Here is a 27,048-nt window from a genome sequence, read left to right on the forward strand (position 1 = left end):
CATCTTGCATGGACACTTATAATCCTATATTCTCGGGTCAAAGTACGCTTGTGAATTATTTACTATTAGTAAGAAAAAGTGGTAATCATAAACATAAGACCACTTAATATTCTTATTCTTCAGAGGCAATTCTGAAATATGTTTCAAAGCACTGTCTAAGATGAGAATGAGAAATAATCTGTGCAACCATTGAATTTAAAATGATAGTTAAAAATTTAATGACACTATAAGAACAAGGATTTTTACTTAGCCTAAAATGTTTAAGCATAAAAATACTGCACCATGTATAACAGCAGAAAGGTGTACAGTATTTTAGAAAAAAAGAGTTTATCTCATATGAATGATTTACTAATCTTAATTTTAAGTAATCAGCTTTTTAAAAATGCAGGCATCATAATCATGGCCTGTGGCCATATTTAACCACAGCTGTCATGTGAGTTTCACAGAAGTGACCTATCTAATAGTCCTGCTGCTGCTGCTGCTGCTGCTAAGTCGTTTCAGTCATGTCCGACTCTGTGTGATCCCATAGACGGCAGCCCACCAGGCTCCCCTGTCCCTGGGAGTCTCCAGGCAAGAACACTGGAGTGGGGTGCCATTGCCTTCTCCTATCTAATAGTCCTAGTATTGGCTAAACCTTGTCCTTTCATAGTTCATTTAGACTTATTCTTGACAGGAGTATAGGTTGATGAAAAAGCTTACAACAATATATGTTCAGTTCAGTTCAGTTCAGTCCCTCAGTCATGTCTGACTCTTTGCGACCCCATGGACTGCAGCACGCCAGGCCAACCTGTCCATCCCCAACACCCGGAGTTTACCAAAACTCAAGTCCATTGAGTCAGTGATGCCATCCAACCATCTCATCGTCTGTCATCCCCTTCTCCTCCTGCCTTCAATCTTTCCCAACATCGGGGTCTTTTCAAATGAGTCAGTTCTTCACAACAGGTGGCCAAAGTATTAGAGTTTCAGCTTCAACATCAGTACTTCCAATGAACACCCAGGGCTGATCTCCTTAAGGATGGATTGGTTGGATCTCCTTGCAGTCCAAGGGACTCTCAAGAGTCTTCTCCAACACCACAGTTCAAAAGCATCAATTCTTCAGTGCTCAACTTTCTTTATAGTCCACCTCTCACATCCATGCATGACTACTGGAAAAACCATAGCTTTGACTAGATGGACTTTTGTTGGCAAAGTAATGTCTCTGCTTTTGAATATGCTATCTAGGTCATATTTTTCTTCCTAGGAGTAAGCATCTTTTAATTTCATGGCTGCAGTCACCATCTGCATTGATTTTGGAGCCCCCCGAAATAAAGTCTGTCAAATCTATTTGCCAAGAAGTTATGGGACCAGATGCCATGATCTTAGTTTTCTGAATGTTGAGCTTTAAGCCAACCTTTTCACTCTCCTCTTTCCCTTTCATCAAGAAGTGTCTTTAGTTCTTCTTCACTTTCTGCCATAAGGGTGGTATCATTTGCATAACTGAGGTTATTGATATTTCTCCCGGAAATCTTGATTCCAGCTTGTGCTTCTTCCAGCCCAGCATTTCTCACGATGTACTCTGCATATAAGTTAAATTAGCACGGTGACAATATACAGCCTTGACATACTCCTTTTCCTATTTGGAACCAGTCTGTTGTTCCATGTCCAGTTCTAACTGTTGCTTCCTGATGTGCATACGTATTTCTCAAGAGGCAGGTCAGGTGGTCTGGTATTCCCATCTCTTTCAGAATTGTCCACAGTTTATTGTGATCCACACAGTCAAAGGCTTTGACATAGTCAATAAAGCAGAAATAGATGTTTTTCTGGAACTCTCTTGCTTTTTTCATGATCCAGTGGATGTTGGCAATTTGATCTCTGGTTCTTCTGCCTTTTCTAAAATCAGCTTGAACATCTGGAAGTTCACAGTTCACGTATTATTGAAGCCTGGCTTGGAGAATTTTGAGCATTACTTTACTAGCGTGTGAGATGAGTGCAATTGTGTGGTAATTTGAGCATTCTTTGGCATTGCCTTTCTCTGGGATTGGAATGAAATCTGACCTTTTCCAGTCCTGTGGCCACTGCTGAGTTTTCCAAATTTGCTGGCATTTTGAGTGCAGCACTTTCACAGCATCATCTTTCAGGATTTGAAATAGCTCAACTGGAATTCCATCACGTCCACTAGCTTTGTTCATAGTGATGCTTCCTAAGGCCCACTTGACTTCACATTCCAGGATGTCTGGTTCTAAGTGAGTGATCACTCCATCGTGATTATCTGGGTCGTGAAGCTCTTTTTTGTACAGTTTTTGTGTGTATTCTTGCCACCTCTTCTTAATATTTTCTGCTTCTGTTAGGTCCATATCATTTCTGTCCTTTTTTAAGCCCATCTTTGCATGAAATATTCCCTTGGTATCTCTAATTTTCTTAGAATAGTGCAAAATAAGGTCAAAATAAGGATATAAGTAATACAGATCTCACATTTTAATGATATTTTGAATCACTTTTCTATTGAATAAAACAAGAAAAGAATTTTTGTCTTGTTTTTATTTTATCCTCATTTTTTTTGATGTAAGTATTGCTGGATTTTGTTTCCTCCTTAACCTTTTGATTTTTGGAGGGTTGGGGAGGACATGGCTAAATTTCTCCATCTTTCCAAGCCTCAACTTATGTAAGCTGTATAATTGGAAAAATAATTTCTTGGAACCTACTCATGATTGTGTTTTAATGAAGTGCTGTCAGGCACACTAAAACCTTTGGAGAAAAGGTAATGCATTCTGAATGGCCTACTTTTGTTCTTCCTTTAGAGTTCCGTAAAGTCTAAGAAGGAATTCTGCAAGGAAAGGAGGAAATACCTTCTTCTCTTTTAACCCTTCCTTCTCAGAACTTGTGTACTGAAATTAGCAATGAATCTTTAATATCTAGCCAGTGATGAAAGTTTCCATTGGTATCTAAAAAATCTGGGGCACTTCATTGGTGATCCAGTGGTTAGGACCTCACCTTCCAATGCAGGGGACAGGGGTTCGATCCCTGGTTGAGGAACTAAGACCCCACATGCCATGCAGCCAAAAGTTAAAATAAAAAAATAAATAAAATTGAGTCTTAAAAAATAAACTGAAATAATGAAATCTGGGAGGTAAAGCAGTCAAAACAGGAATCTTTCGAACACTTCATGCTTGCCTGCTCTCCCACAGGGATGGGGTATTAGAGAAATTAATGACTTTACGCTCTAGGCACTTTCACAAGGAAAAAATATTCTCATTTTGTTGGCAAAGTACAAATACTTCAGGGGTAGCTAATGACTACAAAATGCAAGTTTTACCAGTGTCACAGCTCTAATTATTCTTCACTTACAATCACATTCTCACTAACCAATTTGTCAAGAATTTCTTTTTGCCCCTGACAATAGAAGGAACATTGTTTTTTTCCTTTACACTGCTCTTGTATAAATGTCTATAAAGTATACTTTAAATAATTAAAAAAAATCAAGCTCCCGATATTGGAACTCTTGGATCTACTATCCCCTTTTTATCAGTACACAAAGCAAGATTATTAAATTTGAAGGAATATGTAATTGATCATTCTGTGAAATTCATTATCTGAGACTCTGAGACAAAGTTCAGTACTCATTGGTTTTCTTGCCATGAAAACCAATGAAAAGAACTACTATTGTCAACCTGTTGTTTGTTGGACCAAATAGAAATATTTTGATAAATATTATTTGAATCCCAAGTTATTGTCATAAAATGGTGCTTTATACAGAATTAAGCATACAGTAAGCACTCAAAAAATACTTCTTTGCATTGGTTTTCTGAATTTTAAAGTATTCCACTACATGAGACTAAATCTGATTCTGAATTTGGTTCAGCATCATAACATTTACATTCATTTTCCCAGGACCATCTTCATAGCAATGTTGGCATGTTCTCACACAGATTAGTCGCAAATGTGGGCCATGGGAATCTTTGAAGCCATTTGTTTCCTCTGTGGTTGGCCAAGTCTTAGAGCTCCTTTTAACTGGCCCTGTGAGTATGATGTTGGCAAAGACACATGGCAAAGGCAGGCTAACCCAGCCAGGGAGGTAAGCAGAGAAATCCAAGCCCTTCAGCCTCTCATATGTGATACTCACAAAAGAAAAGTAATCAAAAGTAAATACAGGCCCTCATAAGCAAACCACCTGAAAAATTAAACTGTTCCCAAGTGTTTTCAACATTCAAGCAATTGAGGATATTTTCTGAGTGGTTATTTTGATTTATAAAAAGAATTAACAGAGAATGGTCCCAGGGTAGACAGTAGCATTGCTATGAGCTGAGGTCATCCAGACAAAGCAGGGGAAAAGACTTCCTAGTTGAAAAGGGACTTGAGTTTTTTTTTTTTTTCTTTCTTTTTATTGAAGTATAGTCAGTTTGCAATGTTGTATTGGTTTCAAGTGTATAGGAAAATTATTCAGTTATACATATGTATATATATATATGTGTGTGTGTATATTCTTTTTCAGATTCTTTTGCATTATAGGCTATTACAAGATATTGAGCAAATTTTCTTTAATTGTAAGATGAATTGTTTGGCAAAATCAAACTTTATACTTTTATGCATAGTTGAGATTTAAAAATTGATATAGGTTGAATGAAGCACTGAAGAAATTTGTGGCTCTAGGCTGTGTTAAAAAATATTATGATTCAGTTTTGACTACATGAGTTTTGTAAAGATGTGTTTGGTTTTAACTAACAAGCATGCTGCTGCTAAGTCGCTTCAGTCTTGTCCGACTCTGTGCGACCCCATAGACGGCAGCCCATCAGGCTCCACCGTCCCTGGGATTCTCCAGGCAAGAATACTGGAGTGGGTTGCCATTTCCTTCTCCAATGCATGAAAGTGAAAAGTCAAAGTGAAGTCGCTTAGTTGTTCCCGACTCTTAGCAACCCCATGGACTGGAACCTACCAGGCTCCTCCATCCATGGGATTTTCCAGGCAAGAGTACTGGAGTGGGGTGCCATTGCCTTCTCCATAACTAACAAGCATAAGAAAATCTAAAAATATTTCCTTGAAGTTCTATAAGCATCAAGGGCAAAAATTTGTATCACCTTGCTCTTCAAATTCAAGGGCACTATTGTTCTGAGACTTCAGAACAGTTTCAAAAATTTGAAAGTATCACAAATAAAATATTTATGTTTTCATTCTCTAAACTGAATAACCAAATCTAAATAAATGGTTTTGAAAATCCTAAAAAGTCCCTTTGAGAGTATCCAGTAGTAATCCTTCAGAGACCATTCATTCCATTCATTTTGATTCAGAGCCTCTTAATAATGTGCCAGGAACTATTTTTGGCCCTGAAGATAAATTAGTAAAATAAAAAAAATTTTTTTAAGTAGAAAATGCTATCATCATAGAACATACAACCTAGTGAGAAGAACCAGATAATGACCAAAATTAGTAAATGTATGATACAGTAAGCTACTTTGGAGAAAGTACTTTGGTAAGTACTTTGGAGAAAAATAACAAGGAAAGGGACAGAGATTTGGGGTAGAGAGAAGTGCCCTTTCAAATCTAGTTGTCAGGGATGGGTTCGCTGAGGGGGGAGGGTGACATTTAAGCAAAGACTTGGAATAAGCCTGCCAGGCAGAAGAATCAGCGGGTACCCGAAGCAGCATCCTGCCTGAAACGTACTAGAAAGAGCAAGGAGGCCAGTGTGACTGGAGTAGATTGAGATAACATCAGAAAAGCCATTTTAAGAACTTTGGCTTTACTCTTTGTAAGAGGGAAAATTATTGGAAGATTTCGTGTAGAGAAGTTTATAATAGTTTAGTAGTATCTCCCTGACTGGTGTGTTGGGAATAAAAATGGCCAAGGGTGGAAGCAAAGAGACAGGTTAGGAGGCCCTTGGAGTCATCTAGGATTTGGATGATGACAGCTAGGATCGAGGCATAAGCAGTGGAGGTGTGAGGAGTCCTTGTATTTTCAGTATGTCTTGAAGCAGAGCCAATAGGATTTGCTAGGAGATTTATATGGGGTGTGAGAGACATCCAAGTCAATCATGACACTCAGGCAGTGGTTTTCAGCTGGGGACAGAGAACACTGGACAGTGTCTGGTCATATATTGGGTATCCTGCCTGGGGAAGATGCTATGTGTCAAGCAGACAGAGGCCAGAGATACTACTAAACATCCTATGATGCACAGAACAGGTCTCTCTGAAGGACAACGTTCCAGCCTCAAGTGTCAATGATGTTGAGATTGAGAAATGAAACTTTGGACTGAAATTTTTGGCCAGAACAACTGAATGGATGGAGTTGCCAGTAATAGAACGAGGAGGCTGCTAATGGAGTGGTTTGGGGAAGTGAAACCAGGAATTCTGCCTCTTAGATTTTCAAAAGGCTGATTTCAAAAATTACAATGTCATAAAATAAAAATGAAGAAGTTTATCTGATTTAAAATTTTTTTTAAGTTAAATTCCTATAGAATAGCGGTAGTGTCTCAAACTATGCCTGTGTTTGAGACAAGGTGGGACATAGGTTCGAGTATTTCAGATGTATAGATTGGCCATGTTAATTGTCTCCCTGCCAATTCTATTATATTACTTGAAATGATATGTCAGATATAATATATTACATATTAGACATGTTAGAGAATTCTGTCTCATTTTGATAAACATTTTTATAGCTAAAGTACAGCAAGGTTATTAATATGTTTCCTAATACGTTATATGTTATAGTTCTTTTATCCCCTTACTCATTCTGATTTTTATGAAAAGGAAATCTTCATGATAGAAGGACTTTATAAAAAGAGAGATTATATTAGGGATCTTTCCTATTTACATTTTTCCCTTGTTTTGGATCCCTAGTACCACTCAGTTCTCTAAGCACCATGTCTGATAGCTTAGAAGATATTCTTTTGAGGCCATCCTGAAAAATAATTGGTTTCTTTTCACTTGTTAGTTCTTCAAAATAGCTTCCTTTTTCCTTAAAGTTCAGAATGCTTGGCAGCTACACAAGCAGCTACGAGGGCAGCCTGACTTGTTGCTAGGGGAAATTGGCCTTATTACTTCTCAGTCAACCTTGGTGGGTTGTGTGGAAAAAATGAAATCTGCTTAGCCTAAGATTTTAAAGGCTTTTTAACTTTGTAGTAGAGTACCTAAAATTTAATTTTATAATTAACTTAGTTGTGATTCCCCCTCTCATTCTCTTCTTATGTGCATTATTTTCTCTAGAGAAAGAAGCCAATCAGTAAATACCTTAGACCTACCCACCAGCCACAAAGCAGGGAAAATGTAGATGCTAGTGATTGAATTAACTCTCACACTTTAGTGTTGCTCAATATTTCTCAAAATGTCAACTTTTCTTTTCAAATAATGTGTTAAAGTAGCTTTAAAATGCATCTTCCATGTAAATATAACAGAACAGCCAGATCATTCATTCACAACTACTGGTTTTATAACTCAGATGTCCAGGATGGCAAGGAATGAAATGGTGAGAAACACAGCAAGGGGAGGGGACTTGGCTGAATTAATTTAAAAGAGAATCTGTACCTGGGGATTCTTTAGAAAGCTATTGTTAGGCAAAGTTTTCTCTGTTATTTTTAGAGTTTCAATTTCTAGTCCATTTGGTATTTTGAGAGTTTCAATTCATCTTACACCACCTTTATTAAGACTTCAGAAATAGAAAATCAATACCTTGATGCATGTGGCTTCCATTTTCTTACTAACGTACTTAAATCCAGACATTTGATCAGGAATATTACAAGGATGACGGATACATGTTACAAACCTAGAAAAGTCATTAGGAACACTGCATGGATTTTGCTGTAAATACGTTTTGTAGCAAAATTGATGTGTAGGGGCATCTTCCTGAAATTAAATGTAATGAATAGGTAATGTCAGAAGTATAAAATACAGATTGTGACTGGTTCATAATCAGCAAGGAAGGAAAGTAGTACAGTTAACTATAATTGAGTAATTGGGGAGTGAATCTTTCTGAAGTACCAGGGAAGGAGCAGGGCAACTCCATTTCCAAACTCTTCTGGTTTAACTTTTTCTTTGGTGGTCAAAAGGAAATAACCTACAGGCTTGATCGATTACAGCTTGCTAATCAGATCATCACAAGGTCTTTCTTTACTTTGTCTAATCTTGTAAGCTTTCAGAAACTACAAGTTACACAAAAAGCTCAATTTAATTTATCAAATATGTAGGTTCTGTTTAACGCTGTCATTCATTTTATGCTCTTCTCCTAAGACCCATAAATTATATTCCTGAATTCTATACCAGTAAGTTAATATTTGTGTTTTTCTGTGTCCTAAAGAATCAAATGTTACCACGAAAGATGAATAGAAATTGACCAGAAAGGCAGAAGAGAATTTCTTAAATCTCTTATTGGTTTGTTGTCTGATTCTCTTGGGGTTTACAGTTGTTTAGCTGCTGTTTACCCCCCCCCCCCCGCCCCACCCCCCATCTATTTCTAGAAACAAAGAATAGGAAAACACTTAAATTGAAGTTAAAGAGTTTGGTAGCATCTAGAAGCATTTGTAGGAAGCATTTGTATTAAATAAACAAATACAAAGGCTTCCTTAAGTGGTTGAGTGAAATATTCTAAAGATCTTTTAAATGTAAAAATTGTAGGCATCTTAAGGCTTGTTTAGATGCTAGTTGGCACAATATCTTGAGTTTCTTTCTTTATAGTACTCTTGATTTTTTGTTGTTTTTTTAGTTTCTAAATCATGTCCGACTCTTTTGTGACCCCATGGGCCATAGCCTCCAGACTCCTCTGTCCATGTGATTTCCCAGGCAAGAATACTGGAGTGGGTTGCCATTCCCTTCTTCAGGGGATCTTCCCAACCCAGGAATTGAACCCACATCTCCTGCATTGACAGGCAGATTCTGTACCGCTGAGCCATCAGGGAAGCCCCAGTACTCTTGATAGACTGATAATAAAAATAAATAACAGGATTCAGAGTATAATGAGTGTCTTACTAAAGTGCTTGGCCCATCTTCTTCTCAGTGATTTGATTGGCTTACTCTAATCCTTTGTTCATAGACTTTCACCAGACTTGTAGTTTGTAATTTCTCTGTCATCAAGTCAAAGACCATTACAACAAAACAGAAATAGTGTTCAGTTTTATTCCATTTATTCATCTATGCTACAGCTGGTGACTGAGAACTTTCTATGTGCAGGCAGGGAGCAAGCCACAGGGGCCTCTAGGAAAATAAGAGAAGCTCTGATGGAGAAAATGGTGGAGCTGATGGAGAAAATGAAAGAGCAGGAAAGTTGATAGACAATTATAGTGCACTTGTAAAATGCTAACTAAATACAGACAAGTACAGGTTAGAATAGTAGCACATAGAAGGGACTAAAGGCATTTTCCTAGAAGAAATAACCTCTAATCTGAGATCAAAAGATGGGTGAGAGTTAACTAGAATGAGAAAAGAAGAGATTGTCCTTGCAAAGAGCATGGGATTTTGCATATCGTGTTTTGTCTGCGTTTCAGAGATGAGAGCCTCAAGAAATAACACTTATGGATATAGGGAAAACAGGGCTTCCCAGATGGTGCTAGTGGTAAAGAACCCACCTGCCAATGCAGGAGACAATAATAGATGTGGGTTTGATCCCTGGATTGGGAAGATCCCCTGGAGTAAGAAATGGCAACCCACTTTAGTATTCTTGCCTGGAGAATCCCATGGATGGAGGAGCCTGGTGGCCTACAGTCCATGGGGCCACAAAGATTTGGACATGACTGAGTGCACACGCATGCATAGGGAAAACAGTCCTTCATGATGGGCCTTGGGATCCAATCCACAGTAAAGAACTGGAAGTTAACCCAGAGAACAATGTAGGGTTTTAAGCTTGTAAACTAAAGTGTTGGATATTCACTACATGCCTCTGGTTTTGGAGAGGAGAAGGGAGAAGGGAAGACCAAAGTTAAGACCATCAGTTAGGAGTCTGAAAAAACCAAGGAGAGAGATGTCATGGTCTGAGCCAAGGTGCACTCTTAGATGGGATGCATCTAGATTTTACATTGTGTTAGAATTTCTAGCATTGCCATTTGTATCATGCCTTTCCTGTGGTTCTCTTAACAGCCATTTCATCAACAAGGGACAGGATTTGCTCTGGAAAGCTTGGTGGTTGCAGCTTCTAACTCAATGACCATGTTCCCAGTTCACTGTTAAGTGCACAAAGTTGGAGAATGTTGAGCCTTCAAAATCTGCCTGTTATACTGACACCCAGGGAGAAGTGCCTCAAAATTCAAGTTTCACTTCCAAAGCAAATTGCCTAGAGAAACAGCATGTTGTTATTTAGTTGAGGAAGTCTGACCCTAATCTGAAGTTTCACCTAATTCAGATGTCAAGGCCATACTGTCAACATATTGTGGCAACACATATAATGAAAAATTCATAATGTATTATTTGGAAAATAGGGGATGATAGCAGGTAAAGAGGCCCATCTTAATCTCTCCAGGACAGTCACACTTTACATTTTGCTAGACTTCATATGAGAAGGGGAAGTTAGAAAAAGAAGTGAGAGATAATGTTTGATAGCCGGAAGTGCCATTCAAAATAACTACCAATAAAAAATGTATAGTATATATATGTGTGTTTCTATATATACACATACACTTGGGCTTCCCAGGTGGCTCAGTGGGTAAAGAATCCACCTGCAATTTAGGAGATGCAGGAGATGCAGGTCTGATCCCTGGGTTGGGAAGTTCCCCTGGAGAAGGGCATGGCAGCCCACTCTAATATTCTTGCCTGGAGAATCCCATGGACAGAGGAGCCTGGCAGGCTACAGTCCATAGGGTCTCAAAGAGTCATACATGACTAAAGCAACATAATTAAAGCATGCAAATACATATGTACTACATATAATGTGTTTAATTTGCATATTTTAATATGCACATGTGTTTAGTTGACACAACTTGTTAGAATTGCAACTTGCCCATGGTGTGTGGAATTATGAAATCTTAACAAGTGCTATTTAGCCAATTCAAATAAAACTACTCCAAAATCACTGACACTACAACATATATATATTTGACACTGAATATATATATATTTGTTTGAAAATACAGGGTCAATGCAGTCTACCTTTTAATATGTGGTTCAGCTGGTAAAGAATCTGCCTGCAATGAGGGAGACCTGGGTTCAATCCCTGGGTTGGGAAGATTTCCTGGAGAAAAGAAAGGCTACCCACTCCAGTATTCTGGCCTAGAGAATTCCATGGACCATATAGTTCATGGGGTCGTAAAGAGTCAGACACGACTGAGTAACTTTCACTTCACTTCTTAGATACAGATATATATATATATATATATATATATATATATATATACACACATACATACACACATGATATAGATATGTAGATATATAGATATGTATTAGATATAGTTATCTATAATATATATAGATATATATTAAAAGGTAAACTGCATTGACCCTGTACTTTCAAACATGCAGAACATAGGTTTCTATGGGATATATCAGACATTTCAGTCTAATCATACATATTTTAGTGGACTGAACTTTCCACAGAAGATAGTGGTAGAAAAATCTTTTAATGCATCTACTCCTGCACACAAAATTGTAACAAAAAGCACAATCAAATATGTAGATCTTTTCAGTAATTCAGGAAAAACAAACCCAGGATGTTGGCAAGCTAAGTTCTTCACTTGTATAGGAAGGTATGTCGACACTCTATAGTGGGGCTGAAGAACAGATCCCCAGAGCACTGACTCTTGGAAGGGAGTCAGGAAAAGTAGAAGGAGGAAAGAAGGAATGTGAAGCTGTGAAAAGTAATTTTTGTCTGAGTTGGGATGAGATGACTGCAAACCTGATTCTATCCCAAGAATAATTTCTCTTACTTGAATATTACATAACCCAACTACTTTTTTTTAATCCAATAAGCTGTTAAGCTTGTTTGGGTGAATAAAGAAGCTGAACATAGACCACGGTACCCAGGTGTTCCAGCAGAGGAAGAGAGAAGATTGGAAGCCGGGGGACATTCTCTGAGGTTGCCTACTTAGTGTCCTCCCAACCTTTACAGGAAGGTAGGGTGATTCTATATGACATTTACGTGACATAAATTGTTAGAATTGCAACTTGCCCGTGGTGTTTGGAATTGTGAAACCTTAATAAGTGCTGTGTTAGCCAACTCAAATAAAACCACTCCCAAATCACCAGTACTGCAAACAGATGAGAAAGTGCCAGGGAATATTAAATTAATACCTTCGCAGTCTCCTATATAATTTACATCCTGAACCCAGTCAACTAAACAGATGAGAACTTGAATTCACTTCCTCATCCTCCTCTCTTCCATCCCATATCTCCTTTCTTGGAGAAGGCTGTCACCAAGGCATAAAGAAGAGAGCAAATGCCATTTTAGGTCATCAATTCCTACTGATCTGATTCCCATCATTTCTTTCCGATGCACTTGCCTTGCTGCCTGCCATATTCTAACACAGCATTCTTGCCTGAAAGTTTGCATTCCCTCTCAAACCATTCCTTGCCTGGTATGTCTTTTTATCACTTGCAAAATTTCCACCACATTCCCCACAGAGAGACTTACCAACACTCAAACAGAATGGCTTTCCCATATCTACAGTCCTTTTCAGTTCAGTTCAGTTGCTCAGTCATGTCCAACTCTTCTCGACCCCATGAATCGCAGCACGCCAGGCCTCCCTGTCCATCACCAACTCCCAGAGTTCACTCAGACTTACGTCCATCGAGTCAGTGATGCCATCCAGCCATCTCATCCTCTTTCGTCCCCTTCTCCTCTTGCCCCCAATCCCTCCCAGCATCAGAGTCTTTTCCAATGAGTCAACTCTTCGCATGAGGTGGCCAAAGTACTGGAGTTTCAGCTTCAGCATCATTCTTTCCAAAGAAATCCCAGGGCTGATCCCCTTCAGAATGGACTGGTTGGATCTCCTTGCAGTCCAAGGGACTCTCAAGAGTCTTCTCCAACACCACAGTTCAAAAGCATCAATTCTTTGGCGCTCAGCCTTCTTCACAGTCCAACTCTCACATCCATACATGACCACTGGAAAAAACATAGCCTTGACTAGACAGACCTGTGTTGGCAAAGTCATGTCTCTGCTTTTTAGTATGCTGTCTAGGTTGGTCATAACCTTTCGTCCAAGAAGTAAGCGTCTTCCGTCTAGTCAAGGCTATGATTTTTCCTGTGGTCATGTATGGGTGTGAGAGTTGGACTGTGAAGTAGGCTGAGCACCAAAGAATTGATGCTTTTAAACTGTGGTGTTGGAGAAGACTCTTGAGAGTCCCTTGGACTGCAAGGAGATCCAACCAGTCCATTCTGAAGGGGATCAGCCCTGGGATTTCTTTGGAGGGAATGATGCTGGTGAAACTCCGGGAGTTGGTGATGGACAGGGAGGCTTGGCGTGCTGCAATTCTTGGGGTCGCGAAGAGTTGGACACGACTGAGCAACTGAACTGAACTGAAAACCTAGAGCAGGGACATGCAGCATGATTTGTGAATGGTTAAGAAAATGTACATGCAGGCTTCACTCAAGACCTATAAAAATGGAATCTCTTGAGTCAGAGCATGTGTTTGGAATAGAATCTCTAGGATATACCCAGTTAAGAACAACTGTCCTGCAAAATACAATCTAAAGTTCTTTGCATGGCATACAGAACCCTTCATTATCCGTCCCTGACTCAGACATTCTCAGATGTCACTTAATGTTTTTGCTTCATCAATACTGATCTCCCTTTAGTTTGGGGAATATACTTTTTCTTTTGTACCTCAGTGCCTTTGCACTGACATTCCCTCTGATTAGACCTCCCTTTCCTTGAATTGTCCTATCTGTCTAGCTGTGTCTTCTCTAAACCTTTCTGTCCTTCCCAGCAAGAATTAAATGTTCAGTTTTCTTTATATTCCCTCTGTGTTTTGTTCATGCATGCTGAGTAGCTTCAGTCATTTCTAACTCTTTGCGACCCTATGGACTAAAGCCTGCCAGCCTTCTCTGTGCATGAGATTCTCTAGGCAAGAATACTGGAATGGGTTGCCATTCCTTCCTCTAGGGGATCTTCTTGACCCAGGGATTGAACCCACCTCTCATATGTCACCTTCATTGGCAGGTGGGTTCTTTACCACTAATACCAGCTGGGAAGCCCGTTTTGTCCACAGGGCCACTATAAAACTTATTATATTTGCTTTCATCTTTCCTTCCAAGAAATTTTAAAAAATTTGCATTTCCAGACTTTATTTTTCTGGGCTCCAAAATCACTGCAGATGGTGACTGCAGCCATGAAATTAAAAGACGCTTACTCCTTGGAAGGAAAGTTATGACCAACCTAGACAGCATATTCAAAAGCAGAGACATTACTTTGCCAACAAAGGTTCGTCTAGTCAAGGCTATGGTTTTTCCTGTGGTCATGTATGGATGTGAGAGTTGGACTGTGAAGAAGGCTGAGCGCCAAAGAATTGATGCTTTTGAACTGTGGTGTTGGAGAAGACTCTTGAGAGTCCCTTGGACTGCAAGGAGATCCAACCAGTCCATTCTGAAGGAGATCAGCCCTGGGATTTCTTTGGAAAGAATGATGCTAAAGCTGAAACTCCAGTACTTTGGCCACCTCATGCAAAGAGTTGACCCATTGGAAAAGACTCTGATGCTGGGAGGGATTGGGGGCAAGAGGAGAAGGGGACGACAGAGGATGAGATGGCTGGATGGCATCACTGACTCGATGGACATGAGTCTGAGTGAACTCTGGGTGTTGGTGATGGACAGGGAGGCTTGGCGTGCTGCGATTCATGGGGTCGCAAAGAGTCGGACACGACTGAGCGACTGATCTGATCTGATCTGATTCCAAATACTTGGCTTCAAGTGGGCAGTGAAATAAGTATTTGTCAAATGAAAATGTGAGTAATCTAATAAATATAAGAATGAATAGAAATGACCCCACAAAGCTTGTTCATGAGGAAGCTGGGACCTATATATTGGATTGACCAAAAATTACATTTGAGTTTTTCTGTAACATCATGTGAGAAAACCTGAAATGAGCATTTTGACCAACCCAATATAAACAGAAGTTGTGCTCCAGCCTTTCATGTTGGATCTGTGAGTACAGGCATCTATTTCTGTTAAGAAGACATTTCTTTTTCTTCTGGAAACCACAGTGGAAACTCCACACGTTTATGTGTTTGAAAACCGATGTGCTTAGTCGCTCAGTTGTGTCCGACTCTTTGCAACCCCACAGACTATAGTCCGCCAGGCTCCTCTGTTCATGGAATTCTCCAGGCAAGAATGCTGGAGTGGGTTGCCATGCCCTTCTCCAGGGGATCTTCCCTACCCAGGGATTGAACCTGGGTCTCCCACATTGCAGGCAGATTCTTTACCATCTGAGCCACCAGGGAAGCTATTTGAAAGCAGAGCTCTCTGTAAAAGTTTTCGTATTCTGACTTCTGAGGTTGGAAAATTATCACTGATGACTAGGGTTGCCTGTAAAAATGAATACCTGCTGAAGCCTCTACTGAATGGCAGAATATATTGCAAGTATCACTGAGCAAATGCAGGGAAATCTCTAAGCTTTTTCTTAGAGAATCCTCAAAAGACCCGAGGTCTGTGGTCAGTGCTTTTCCCCCATTTATGGAGCAGCGTTACCAACTTTTAACTTACTCCTTCCTTTTGGGACCCATGCTTTTTAGTGAAACTTTAAAAGATGAATGATGAATGGGTGAAAAGATGAATGGGTTTAATATGAACACAGCACAGTTTCCATTCCTAATGAGGAAGCAAACTCAGGGAAGCAGGCTCAGAAAGCCCTCTGTCGCCATTCTGATGTGTTTTATGTGTATAAATGAGTCATAAACCATTCAGATTGAATTTCTCTTAAAATTACTTAGCCTTGTGCATAAAGACAAAAGCACTGGGAGAGAATCTGAGTGGAGTAGGAATGAAGTAGGGAGAGAAGAAGTCCAGTTAAGACATGTGGTGGCAAGATGAGAGTTGTCACTTTCTGGCTACAAACCTCCCTTGCTTGTACATTTCCTTTCATCCTTTTAGTCCAGCCTCCCTTTAAAAGTGGAAGTGTAGGTGGTGCAGTGGTAAAGAATCCACCTGCCAATGTAGGAGACTAGGGTTTGATCTCTGGGTTGGGAAGATCCCCATGGAGAAGGAAATGCCACCCCACTCAACTATTCTTGCTTGGGAAATCCCATGGACAGAAGGAGCCTGGTGGGTTACAGTCCCTGGGGTCCAAAGAGTCAGACATGACTGAGCTTGAACACAGGGGAATGGTTGCCCTTTAGAAGTGCATGAATGGTTTCTCAACTCTCTGGGACCTTATAACTTTGTTCCAGTCATGACACAGGATAGACGGAGAAGGCAATGTGGAGGCTCAAAGTGGGAGAGACTGTACTTGAGTATCTTCTCCCGACCTACCCCACCCAGCCCACCCTCAGTTGGAGTTGCAGAGACTGGTCTTGGCAGTGAGTTAGGTTGACTTTTGTTCATCATCAGCTTTATTATTGCTCTGTATCAGCAGCAGAGCTGGCTACCCAGTCAGCTCTGAGTTTTGGTGCCAAGAAAAAAGAGAGGCAGGCTTCTGGTTCCAGCTGGGCTCCAGTAGTCAGGAAGAAGCTGGCTGTGTGGATCTCTCCATGGCAAGGAAACCTTTGCTGCTGAGTCTCAATCAGGATGGGGATTCAGGAAAAACTTTATTTAAAGACATTTGAAAAGTGGAAATGTAAAATACTAAATTCTAGTATTCAGAGGTCAGCTGTCTCTCTTTGTATAACTATCTCCCCTACTGAATACTTATTTTCTTCATGTCTGATAATTTGATGTTCTGTAGCCATAATGGTATAATGCATGCTATCTTGAATAATACATTGAATCTACGTCATCCTTTCTCTAAGAGCACTGGAGTTTTGTTTTGTTTTGGTAGGCATTAATTTCTATACTCAGAGGAGTGTGAGTTTCACCTTTGCTAAGCTTTCCGGTGGCTATGGCATGTTTTTGATAGAAGAAGCTTGTAGAAGAGATTTTCCCTCAGTAAGACAAAGATGAGCTTTGACAGGAAACATGCTCAGTCTGTAGCAGTTGTGTTGACCTCTGCCCTTCTTTTTGCTTAAGTTCTCCCTCCCTTTCAGTTCAGTTCAGTTCAACCATTCAGTCATGTCTGACTCTTTGCAACCCCATGGACTGTAGCACGCCAGGCTTCCCTGTCCATCCCCAACTCCCAGAGCTTGCTCAAACTCATGTCCATTGAGTCGGTGATGCCATCCAACCATCTCATCCTCTGCCATCCCCTTCTCCTCCTGCCTTCAACCTTTCCCAGCATCAGGGACTCAGTGTCCTAGACTTGAAGATCCCATGCCGTACATCTGCATTTGTACTGTCCTTATTTGGGACAGATCCTCATCCCACTTTATAATGATACAAAAAGTCCTTAAGGCATTCCCACTCACCTATATGCAGGCTCCTTTTAAAGGATAGACATAATTGATTGTGTAATTCTTAAAACTTGGTACTGTTTCATATTCTTTTCACAGCTGAATTTTTTTAGGAATATGTATGTATTTTTATATCATCTGTATTTGGAAAAAATTAATATTTGAAAAGTATTCAAGGCAAAGATCAACAGACAAATACATCAAAGAATTAGAATGGCAACTCGTAAAAGAAAACCTTAATAACAATGAAATATGAAAAGGTGATCCATCTCATTATAAAGGCTCAGAAGCAGGCAAATGAAAATATGGTACTTCATACACATGAGATTGATAAAATTAAGACAGACTCTATCAAATGAGGGTGTGGGAATAAGATAACTCTCCTGTATTATTCCTGAAATATAAATTGACAAAACTGTGAAATGTACCATACTACATAGCAGTTCTACCACCAGCCTTATTCTAAAGAGCTCTTGGACATGTGCTCATGGAGAGAAATACTTGAGTATTGATTCAGTTCTGTTTGTAATTAGGAATACTCAGAAACACTTAAATCCATTAATAAGACTAAGGATAAATAAATTGAGGGATATTATGTCAGTGCACTGTACTGGAGTTAAAATGAATGAGTTTTAAATAAGTGCCAAAGTGCTGTCATTTATATAAAATAAAAAACAGTTGATACTGTTGTGTATCATTTATGAATGTGCAAGTATATGGTACAAATTCATATATGAGAGTAATGTTATAAATTATGAAAACTGTTATCTCTAATGGGGGAGGTGAAGAACTTACTTAAAAAGTATTCCCTAGGTGGCCTTAGTTATATCACAGCTGAATTTTAATTAGTTCTTATGACTTTATTTCAATTACTTCATGGCATGGCAAATGAAACTTCTCAGGGTTTCTGTCTCTGGACTTTCCTTCATGGCTTCTCTTCTAAGAAACCAATTTTTAGAATGTGAGTGAAAGAGAAAGAAAAGTAGGAAGACTCCAGTTTAGAACAGGGAGAGCTGATAGAGTTGTTAGAGGATGTTTTAGTACAACCTTTCACTTTACAAGCAGGATCATCTCAGCACTGCCTTCTGTTACTCTAAAGCTGATGGCCAACCTTGGTCTCATGCACTTAGTCACCTAAAGTCAGAGACTTTTCCCTTGTAACTTCAGAAGCCATATTTTTAGAACCCTCAACTCTGGTTCCCTAATCTGGCCATGCTCTTTTTAAAAAAATATATGTGAATTTATTATTTAAAGAAAAAAAGACTTATCAAGGCTGACAAAGTCCCATTTTGTTGCCTAGCTTATATTCCATGAAAATAATAATATCACAAGAAATCTGCAGTGATTGAAAATCAGAAAAAATTAGTTGATGTTCATACACAGACTCTCATAATGTCTTCTTATCCCAGCTTGGCCTCCAAGCTTACTGGACAAGTTAGTGGTATCTGAACTAACAGCCTACAAATTGAGACAGTGGTTTTCAGTGTTTGGCATTCATCAGCTGGAATGCGGATTCAGTTGGTCTGGGGTGCCCATAATTTGCATTTCTAAGACTATTCCCAGATGCTGTTATTGCTGCAAGACCAGTGACCATGCTCAGAACCGCTGCTCTAGGGGAAGTAGCAGGGTTTATTTCTGTTATCACTAGACTAATTAAAAGGGATTAAGCAGGCAAATTCAACTAGTCTTGCTGAATCACCCATCTCAATATTAAATTAAAATTATTTATCATCTACTGTCAAAGGTATACTCATCTTTTCAAGACTGTTATATCAATTGTGCTGTTTTATCACTTATCCCAAAATAATAAAAAAAATCTCTTTAATATATGGTTATAACAATAATACTTTATCTTTCTTTTTTTGAATACTATATCTTTCTTTATAGTTTCCTAAATGAGTGCATATATGCCTCATCTAAGTCAACCTTCCTTTAAAAGTTTCCAGAGCAATGCTGTTTTGCACATTCTATAGATTAGAAAGCTGAGCCTAGTCTGAGAATATTATGTGACTTGAAATCACAAAGCTAATAAGTGCAGAGACAGCAAGGATTAGAACTTAGTATTTCTGAGAGTAATCTTACATTTTTCTGACAGCCTAATAGTGAAATCCTATGAGCTAATGGCACCCTTCATTGCCGTAAAAGACATGTCAGCCTGCATAATATTGCCTATGCAGGATATATGCAGACTAACCCTGTACACCTTGAACTAATTGTTCACATTTTAGGACTTTTGAATTGATCTGAAGGATCTGCCTTGAGGTAGGCTTTTTCTTAGTGTTTGAGAGTTCCTAATAGATGATGGGGATGAAAATATAAACCAAAAATGGCCACAAGTAAATATACATCTAGCCAATTAGAGTTGTACAGACCTATTCACAGGTGCTAAGAGAGAAGCTGCAACAATGTGAAATCAGAGAGTTAAGGCTGAAAAATCTTCATAGAGGTTATTCTTGAGAAGCGTTTTGAAAAGAAGATACATGATGTGGTTTGCAATAGAGAGGAGAGCACTTCTAGTGAGAAAAAAAAATAAGTAAAGACTGGTAAGCCTTCTTGGCAGGAGTGAAGATGGAAAGATACAATTGTGTGTTAGAAGCCAGTTGAAAAACTAAGATGCATGTGTCCCTGAGATGCTCAGCTAAAACAGCAGAGAATATATCCAGGGTTTCCCAACAAGAACCTGCTGTTTAGCTCAGGGAATTCTACTCAATGTTAGGTGGCAGCCTGGATGGAAGGGGAGTATTGGGGAGAATGGATACATGTATATGTATGGTGAGTTCCTTTGCTTTCCACCTGAAACTGTCACAGTACTGGTAATTGGCTGTACTCCAATACGGAGCTTCCCCAGTGGCTTAGCAGTAAAGATTCTGCCTGCAAAGCAGGAGATGCAGGAAATGCGGGTTCAACCTCTGGGTCAGGAAAATCCCCTGGAGGAGAGCATGGCAACCCACTCCAGTATTCTTGCCAGGAGAATCCTACAGACAGAAGAGCCTGGTAGGCTGCAGTCCATGGAGTCACAAAGAGTTGGACACGACTGAAGCAACTGAGCACACACAGAATCCAATACAAAATAAAAAGCTAAAAAAAAAAAAATCAGAGTTTCCCTAATGGAAGAAGAAATGGAAGCTGTATTGTCCCCCTTACTAGTCCTCTCTGAAGGAGATTGGGCATGTATCCTGCAACTGTGAGAAGTGAGATTGGGCATGTATCCTGCAGTTGTGAGAAGTGACATTGGTACATCAAGATGACAAGAAATTAGCTGGCAGCATGTTGCATTCATCAATCTGTGTGAAATTTCAGACATTGCATGGTCAAAAGTATCTGGAAAGTTCTGTGAGAGTGGATTGAGGGGATTCATTTCTGGATATCCTAGCAGAAAATTTCCTGTAGGGTTTAAAGCTGATGAAACCAACCTTCTGCAAGTGGCAGATGCCAGTAGTAGAAACTATCAGCTCCTGGAAAAGTGATCACAGTGAGTCTAGGGGGTTATTGCAGTTGTTTAAGGAGTCATTGCTCTGCTCACAAAGGTCCATCTAGTCAAATCTATGGTTTTTCCAGTAGTCATGTATGGATGTGAGACCTGGACCATAAAGAAGGCTAAGCACCAAAGAATTGATACTTTTGAACTGTGGTGCTGGAGAAGACTCTTGGGAGTTCCTTGGATTGCAAGGAGATCAAACCAGACAATCCTAAAGGAAATCAAGCCTGAGCATTCATTGGAAGGACTGATGCTGAAGCTGAGGCTCCAGTATTTTGGCTACCTGATGCAAAGAGCCGACTCATTGGAAAAGAACATGATGCTGGGGAAGGTTGAAGGCAGGAGGAGAAGGGGGATGCAGAGGATGAGATGGTTAGATGGCAGCACTGACTCAATGGACATGCATATGAACAAACTCCAGGAGAGAGTGAAGGACAGGGAAGCCTGTCATGCTATAGTCCATGTGGTTGCAAAGAGTCGGACACTACTTAGTGACTGAACAACAACATTAAGGACTCAACAGTGACTCTGAAGTGTGTACTTTGCTTTGCTTGACATTATGCTGAGCTTCAGCAGGCTTATGGAACAACTCATTTGATGAAAAGAGCTGCCTCCATGTTTGGACTTGCCCCTAATATTTACATGTTCCTTTCTACTTACAGTCATTACACAGGATCCTTGGAGCCAATGTTCTTCACATGGAGTTATGTTTGCTTTGAAATGCATATCAGATGCCCACTCTGAACCTTGGCATATGGGGTGATACCTGCAGATAGTTCCCATTTTGTGGCCTGTCTCCTGCTGTTAGGTAAAAACTGTCTGGAAGGTTGCAAAACTAAAATGGAAAAGTAATGAAAAGAGTTTCCTAAGTTACAAATAATTGATGATGATTGTAAAATCGATGGTAAGTTTTCATTGCATAATTTGATTGATATGGCAGTTATCACAGCAGCCTTGAACAGAATGCTCTTGTGAACGTGATCATTTATCTCATGGAGTCTGTTTTTGCATAAATATTTGAAAATGAAAGGCATAATAAATCTGTCCAGAGCATGCACACAGTGGGCTGCCAAGCCTGCCACCTGTTTAAGGTTTTAATGAGCCATTCTGCATTCAACCAAAAGCCACAGCAAATTAGCTCTGACATTTTTCTCTGCTGCTGCCTTTCATATTCCAGGCACTCTGAGAGATCATCTTGCAAGATTCTGTAAATGGACATCACTGAGTTTTTTCATTAGAATTCAGCAATGAGTGTTAAGCCAGCTCCCCCAGATTCATGTTTACATCTGCACATCAATCGGGACTTGGTGTTGGGGGGCTAGGGGCAGAGTTAAAGAGTGATGGGTGAGTGGTCAGAATTGCAGGGAAATGGAAAAAGAGCACTGGACAACGAGCCAAGAAACCTTAGTGTTTGGTTTTCCTGCTGTTACCTGGTGGCCTTTTGGCTCCTCTGGATCCACCGTTGGAAAGGACAGTGTGTCATAGATGTGGAGTGGAGGAGAGTGAGGGGCAGTATTATGGGAATGAACAGTGAATTCTGGAAGGAGCCAAGTTCCCCTCGTTCACCTGTGAAAGTCTTACCAAAGCAAACAGAGCAGTATTATCTCATTCCCTAAATGTGCATGCGTGCATGCATGTGTGCTAAATTGCTTCAGTCACATCCGACTTTTTGTGGCCCTATGGACTGTAGCCTGCCAGGCTCCTCTGTCCATGGAGGTCTCTAGGCAGGAATCCTGAAGCGGGTTGCAAGCCTTTCTCCAGGGGATCTTCCCCATCCAGGGATTGGACCCTCATCTGCGTTGCAGGCAGATAGACTCTACCGCTGAGCCACCGGGGAAGCCCTCCCTAAACGTACTGCTCTTTAATTCAGTCAGATGAAGTAGTTGTTTTGAAGTATAATAGCCTGTTAAGGAAAGGATTCCTGTATTTCCTATCCCTGGGTCCTTAAATAACACAGGTACCAGCACCCCGAAAAAGGGCAGAGCTGGAAAGAAGCAAACAGAGCTTCTGCCTCCTGGAGACTCAAAGAAAGGAGGCTCAGGCACACAGGGAGAAGGGACCCTTCCTGGGGCAGAGCAGAGCATTCATGCTGCAGGGAAATGGTGATTTTGTGCAGGCGTTTTACACTATGCAGTGTGCTCCTGAGCAGCTTGGATAACCTCTGAATTCTGAGCTTTGATTAAATAAAGGGCATTAGCAAAAGACACACGTGTGGGTCATTGCTTTTCCTTCTGCTCCAGTCTTTTCTCTTTATCCTCATCACAACATCTTAATGAGCTTTTAATCCTCCATTTTTATGTTAGCATGTTTATACACAGAGATCTAGCTTGTACTCCTGACCTTGGCAGGCAGTCCATGTTTTATATGCACCTTTGGGAGGCGGAGGGGATTCAGGTTTGCCACTCAACCTAGTTAGGCGCACAGCTCATACCTCCCTGCTGTCCCTCAGGGTGACAGCCAGGGAACAATGGGCTTAATTAGCCAATTTCACATTCAGAATATATTTTTTATCTAGCCTTTTGACCTGGCAAGTCATTAAGGATGCATCTAGTCCTGCTGCTGTTCTTGATGGTGAAGTGAGTTTTTAACCGTGAACTGTTGTGTGTCCTCTGATAACATTTCAAGGGTAAAATCCCTTTGATCTTCTCATTGCTTTTAATAATGATCCCTCAAAAGGAATATAGCCCAGGTTTGCTAGTCAACAAGTGATGCCATGGGTACACATAGTCTGTTTAAGTCAGGGAGACACGTTTCATCAACTGTCAGGAAAACAAACTTGAACCAACTATGTGTTGGTATTATGCATTATTTTTCAATTTTGTAGGCTATTTTTTGCTAAATTATTTTGAAGGGGTTATTTTCATGTGAAAATTAGTATCAGAGTTCAGCATAATCAGCAGGAGATCTGGGTCCAGTGCCCAAGTTTGTTTTTATTTATAATGCTTTCAGAAAGAATTTAGAAGAGGCATTTAATAACAGGCACAAACAAAACATTAAAACAAGAGCCAAATAATAAAGGTAGTTGGAAGAGTACAGTTAATACCAGAAAGCTTAGTCTTATTTAGACTACGATTTTAGATACTCAGAGTTGCAAAGGACTGTGACATTGGGTAGTATCAATCTCTCAGACTACAAACCCAGCGTTAAATAAAATGTAACTACAGTTGATATGTGGGTATGTATGTGCATGCTCTGTTGTGTCTGACTCTTTGTGACCCCATGGACTGTAGCCCACCAGGCTCCTCTATCCATGGGATTTTCTAGGCAAGACTCCTGGACTGGGTTGCCATTTCCTTCTCTAGGGGATCTTCCCAACCCAGGGATTGAACCTGCATCTCTCCTGTCTCCTGCATTGGCAGGCAGATTCTTTACTACTTGCGCCACCTGGGAAACCATATACTTCATGCTAGTCTGAATTTTCAATTTTTATTCTGAATTATAGTCAAAGCATGATTCACACAATTCTTGTAAATTCAGATTTACAGTCAGTTGAAACAGGATTTCATTTCTCCTTGTGTCCAGAAAAAGCACTATGTTCTAGAAAGCATTGGATTGGTTAAGAAGTCCAGTCAGGTTTTCTGTAACATCTAACGAAAAATCCAGACAAACTTTTTGGCCAACCCAATACCTGTCACCAGAGCACCTAAAGAGGTGTTAGCATCCACTGCAATGGAAATCGTTCCTTCAGAGAAGTCACCTCTACATATTTGTATCTGGACATGAGTTTGAGCAAACTCCAGGAGATAGTGAAGGACAGGGAAACCTGGCGTGCTGCAGTCTATAGCGACAGAGTCGGACACAACCTAGCAACTGAACAATAATACTTGTATCTGCTGTGATAATGTCCTGTGTCTTCCCAGTCTCTGATCCTCAGTTCATACATTTTCTTTCTTCCTTACCCACATATTGGACCCTCTTCATTCTCAGCTAACTCCAGTGCCTTCCTTGAAGATTCAGGAAGATTAAATTCTTCCTCCTTGCTCCCTGAATCCACACTCTGCAGACACTGCCCCATGAAATGGGATGGGGTGAAAAACATATCACCTGTTTTCCGGTCAAATTGACCTTGAGGTCAGCTCAAGGATGTCAGGACACAGCATCCTTTCTATGAGAGTCTGATTGGTATCTCTCTCTCTCGTTTCTCCTTCAGTTTTTTCTCCCATTACAGGTCCAAGTTCGTATTCTTTTTAACCTAGTGGAAATAAGGAGTAGATACAAGGAAATATATTGGTTCTGCCTAATTGAAACTTTCTGTCATGTTCTTGACCTGAAGCTTTGAAACTTTGCTACTCATTTGAAGTTCTCTCTCTCTGACTCTACTCCCCTCCAAGGAGATGAAAGAGTCCTTCTGTTGGCCCAAATGAGGGAGCTCAGGAAAAGTCATCAAGGCACAGTGATCATCCAGGCACAGTGAGCTCCAATACTACGAATCTGGTTGACATGAGCATCACCAGATTGCTGTCCGGCCTCTGTGTAAGCAGTCTCATTGATGAGAAACCACTGACAACCCATAGTTTCCCTTTCTGTCTTTGAACAATCCTCATTAATGTTTAAAATTTTTCTTTTTTTCATTACTGAAATATATTTCCCTGTGGATGTTCTTTTTTTTCCCTAGATGCCTATCCATGGCTCAGCATCTAATTAGCTGAAACGCAGTTTAGAAAGGTTTTTAAAAAGCCCTACCTACTACCCAATGCATAATTAACATTTCATCAAATACCATAGTACTGAAGTAAATACAGATTTGGAATTTTATTACTAAATTGAAACCAATTAATACTGAGAGCTAAAAATGTACCACGGTAGCTTCATGTGTCTTCTCTCATTCAACTTTTGATGATCCTACACTGAGATCTGGGGATAAGGGCTATGGCTTCTTCATCGCAACAATAGCATCGTACTCCAGCATCGTGCTTGTGCAGTACTTGAAATTTGGGAGATAAGTGTTGTTTTGACATATTTCAGAGTAAGTTGAGATTCAGAGGGGTTAAGTAATCAACCTAGAGTCATGCAGTGAAGTGGCAGAGGTGAAATAAAATTGAAGTATCCTGAAGCCCTGTGCATGGATAACTGTCTCCTCCTCATTGTTTGGATAGATATAACACTGTATATATCATGAGTTAGGAAGTATAACTTTACTTTGAGTTTTACACGCTCCCCAAAGCTTAAAAGTCCCCTCTAATGAGCCTGAAAAAAATCTCAGTGATGAGCCTTTCTGTTTATATTTCTCTAAGACTTTCCTAAAGATAAAGGGAAAAATACTATAGAGAGGAATCTTAGAGCTTGTCTTGTTGCAAGGTTGGTCCTGACATCCAGGAGTGTGTCTTGCATTAATACACCAGAGCTTTTATTTAAGAATTACCATAGAATTTTCTGTCAACTCATTTTAAGACTTGAAACTAAAATGGTGTCCTAATTCTTCCCACATCTTGTTTTCTGAGAATCTTTCTTTCTTTTTTTTAGACAATGAGATTTAATAAGAATATGTGTATTGTGCTCTAAGAAGTCAGTTACCCCAGCTGACTCCAGCCTGAACAACTTGACAATCCTATGACTCAAGTCTAATTTGAGGTTCCCAATGAACAGAGATTTCTGGTTTTGTTTCAGATGCCAGTAATTTTTTTCCATGTTCCTTCCTTCAAGAAGCACCACAAACCTAACCACATAATGAAACAGCATTTGATACAATTAAACATGATGTAAGCTCAAGAAAGCTCTTTCTAACTCACATGACATTCAGCTGTCCACTTCCTCCCAGGACTTTTTCCAATTTGGAACATTGGAGCCAGACATGGCTGGTCAGTGAGAGATAACAGCTTCATTGAGTTCTCTGAATAAATCTGGAAATCACAGGCTCACCCCAGAGAGTGCCCACTTTTCCTGGGAAGAAGGCCAAAGAAGTATATGTATGAAACTTAAATGTAGTAATTCAGAAAAATCAGTGTTTTGAGATCCCATATGCAACATAACAACAGGTAACAGCTTTTCATGATCGTCATGGAGGAAATGGAACTGGCCAAGTTGGGGAGAAGTTATAGATCAACCTTGTTAATATGTGTTTATTAGTCATGCCTTCATTTCCTTATTGATGGTATTTTCAGTAACAAAAAGCTTTCTTGTAGAAGAGAAAGATAAATGAAATATTGCAGCTTAAGATTTATTGAGCACTTACTATGTGTTGGCTGTTGTTCAAAAGAATTTATATGGAGT

The 27,048-nt window shown here is 39.9% G+C and overlaps 1 protein-coding gene across 4 annotated transcripts in view; it reads left to right on the top strand.

Moving 5' to 3' along the window:
• ARHGAP24 (Rho GTPase activating protein 24) overlaps positions 1–27,048 on the top strand; it is a 914,624-nt gene that overhangs the window by 525,484 nt on the left and 362,092 nt on the right. The window contains exon 2 of one of the 4 annotated variants that reach the window (XM_061420701.1): positions 3,868–4,051. The exons of the other annotated variants lie outside the window; for them this stretch is intronic. Coding sequence (XP_061276685.1) covers positions 3,917–4,051 — 135 coding nt within the window. The 5' untranslated portion in view covers positions 3,868–3,916. The remainder of the gene's footprint in view (positions 1–3,867; positions 4,052–27,048) is intronic. 4 annotated transcript variants of the gene reach the window in all.

This window comes from Bos javanicus, chromosome 6 (assembly GCF_032452875.1).
Source record: "Bos javanicus breed banteng chromosome 6, ARS-OSU_banteng_1.0, whole genome shotgun sequence".
Classification (NCBI taxonomy): Eukaryota; Metazoa; Chordata; class Mammalia; order Artiodactyla; family Bovidae; genus Bos; species Bos javanicus.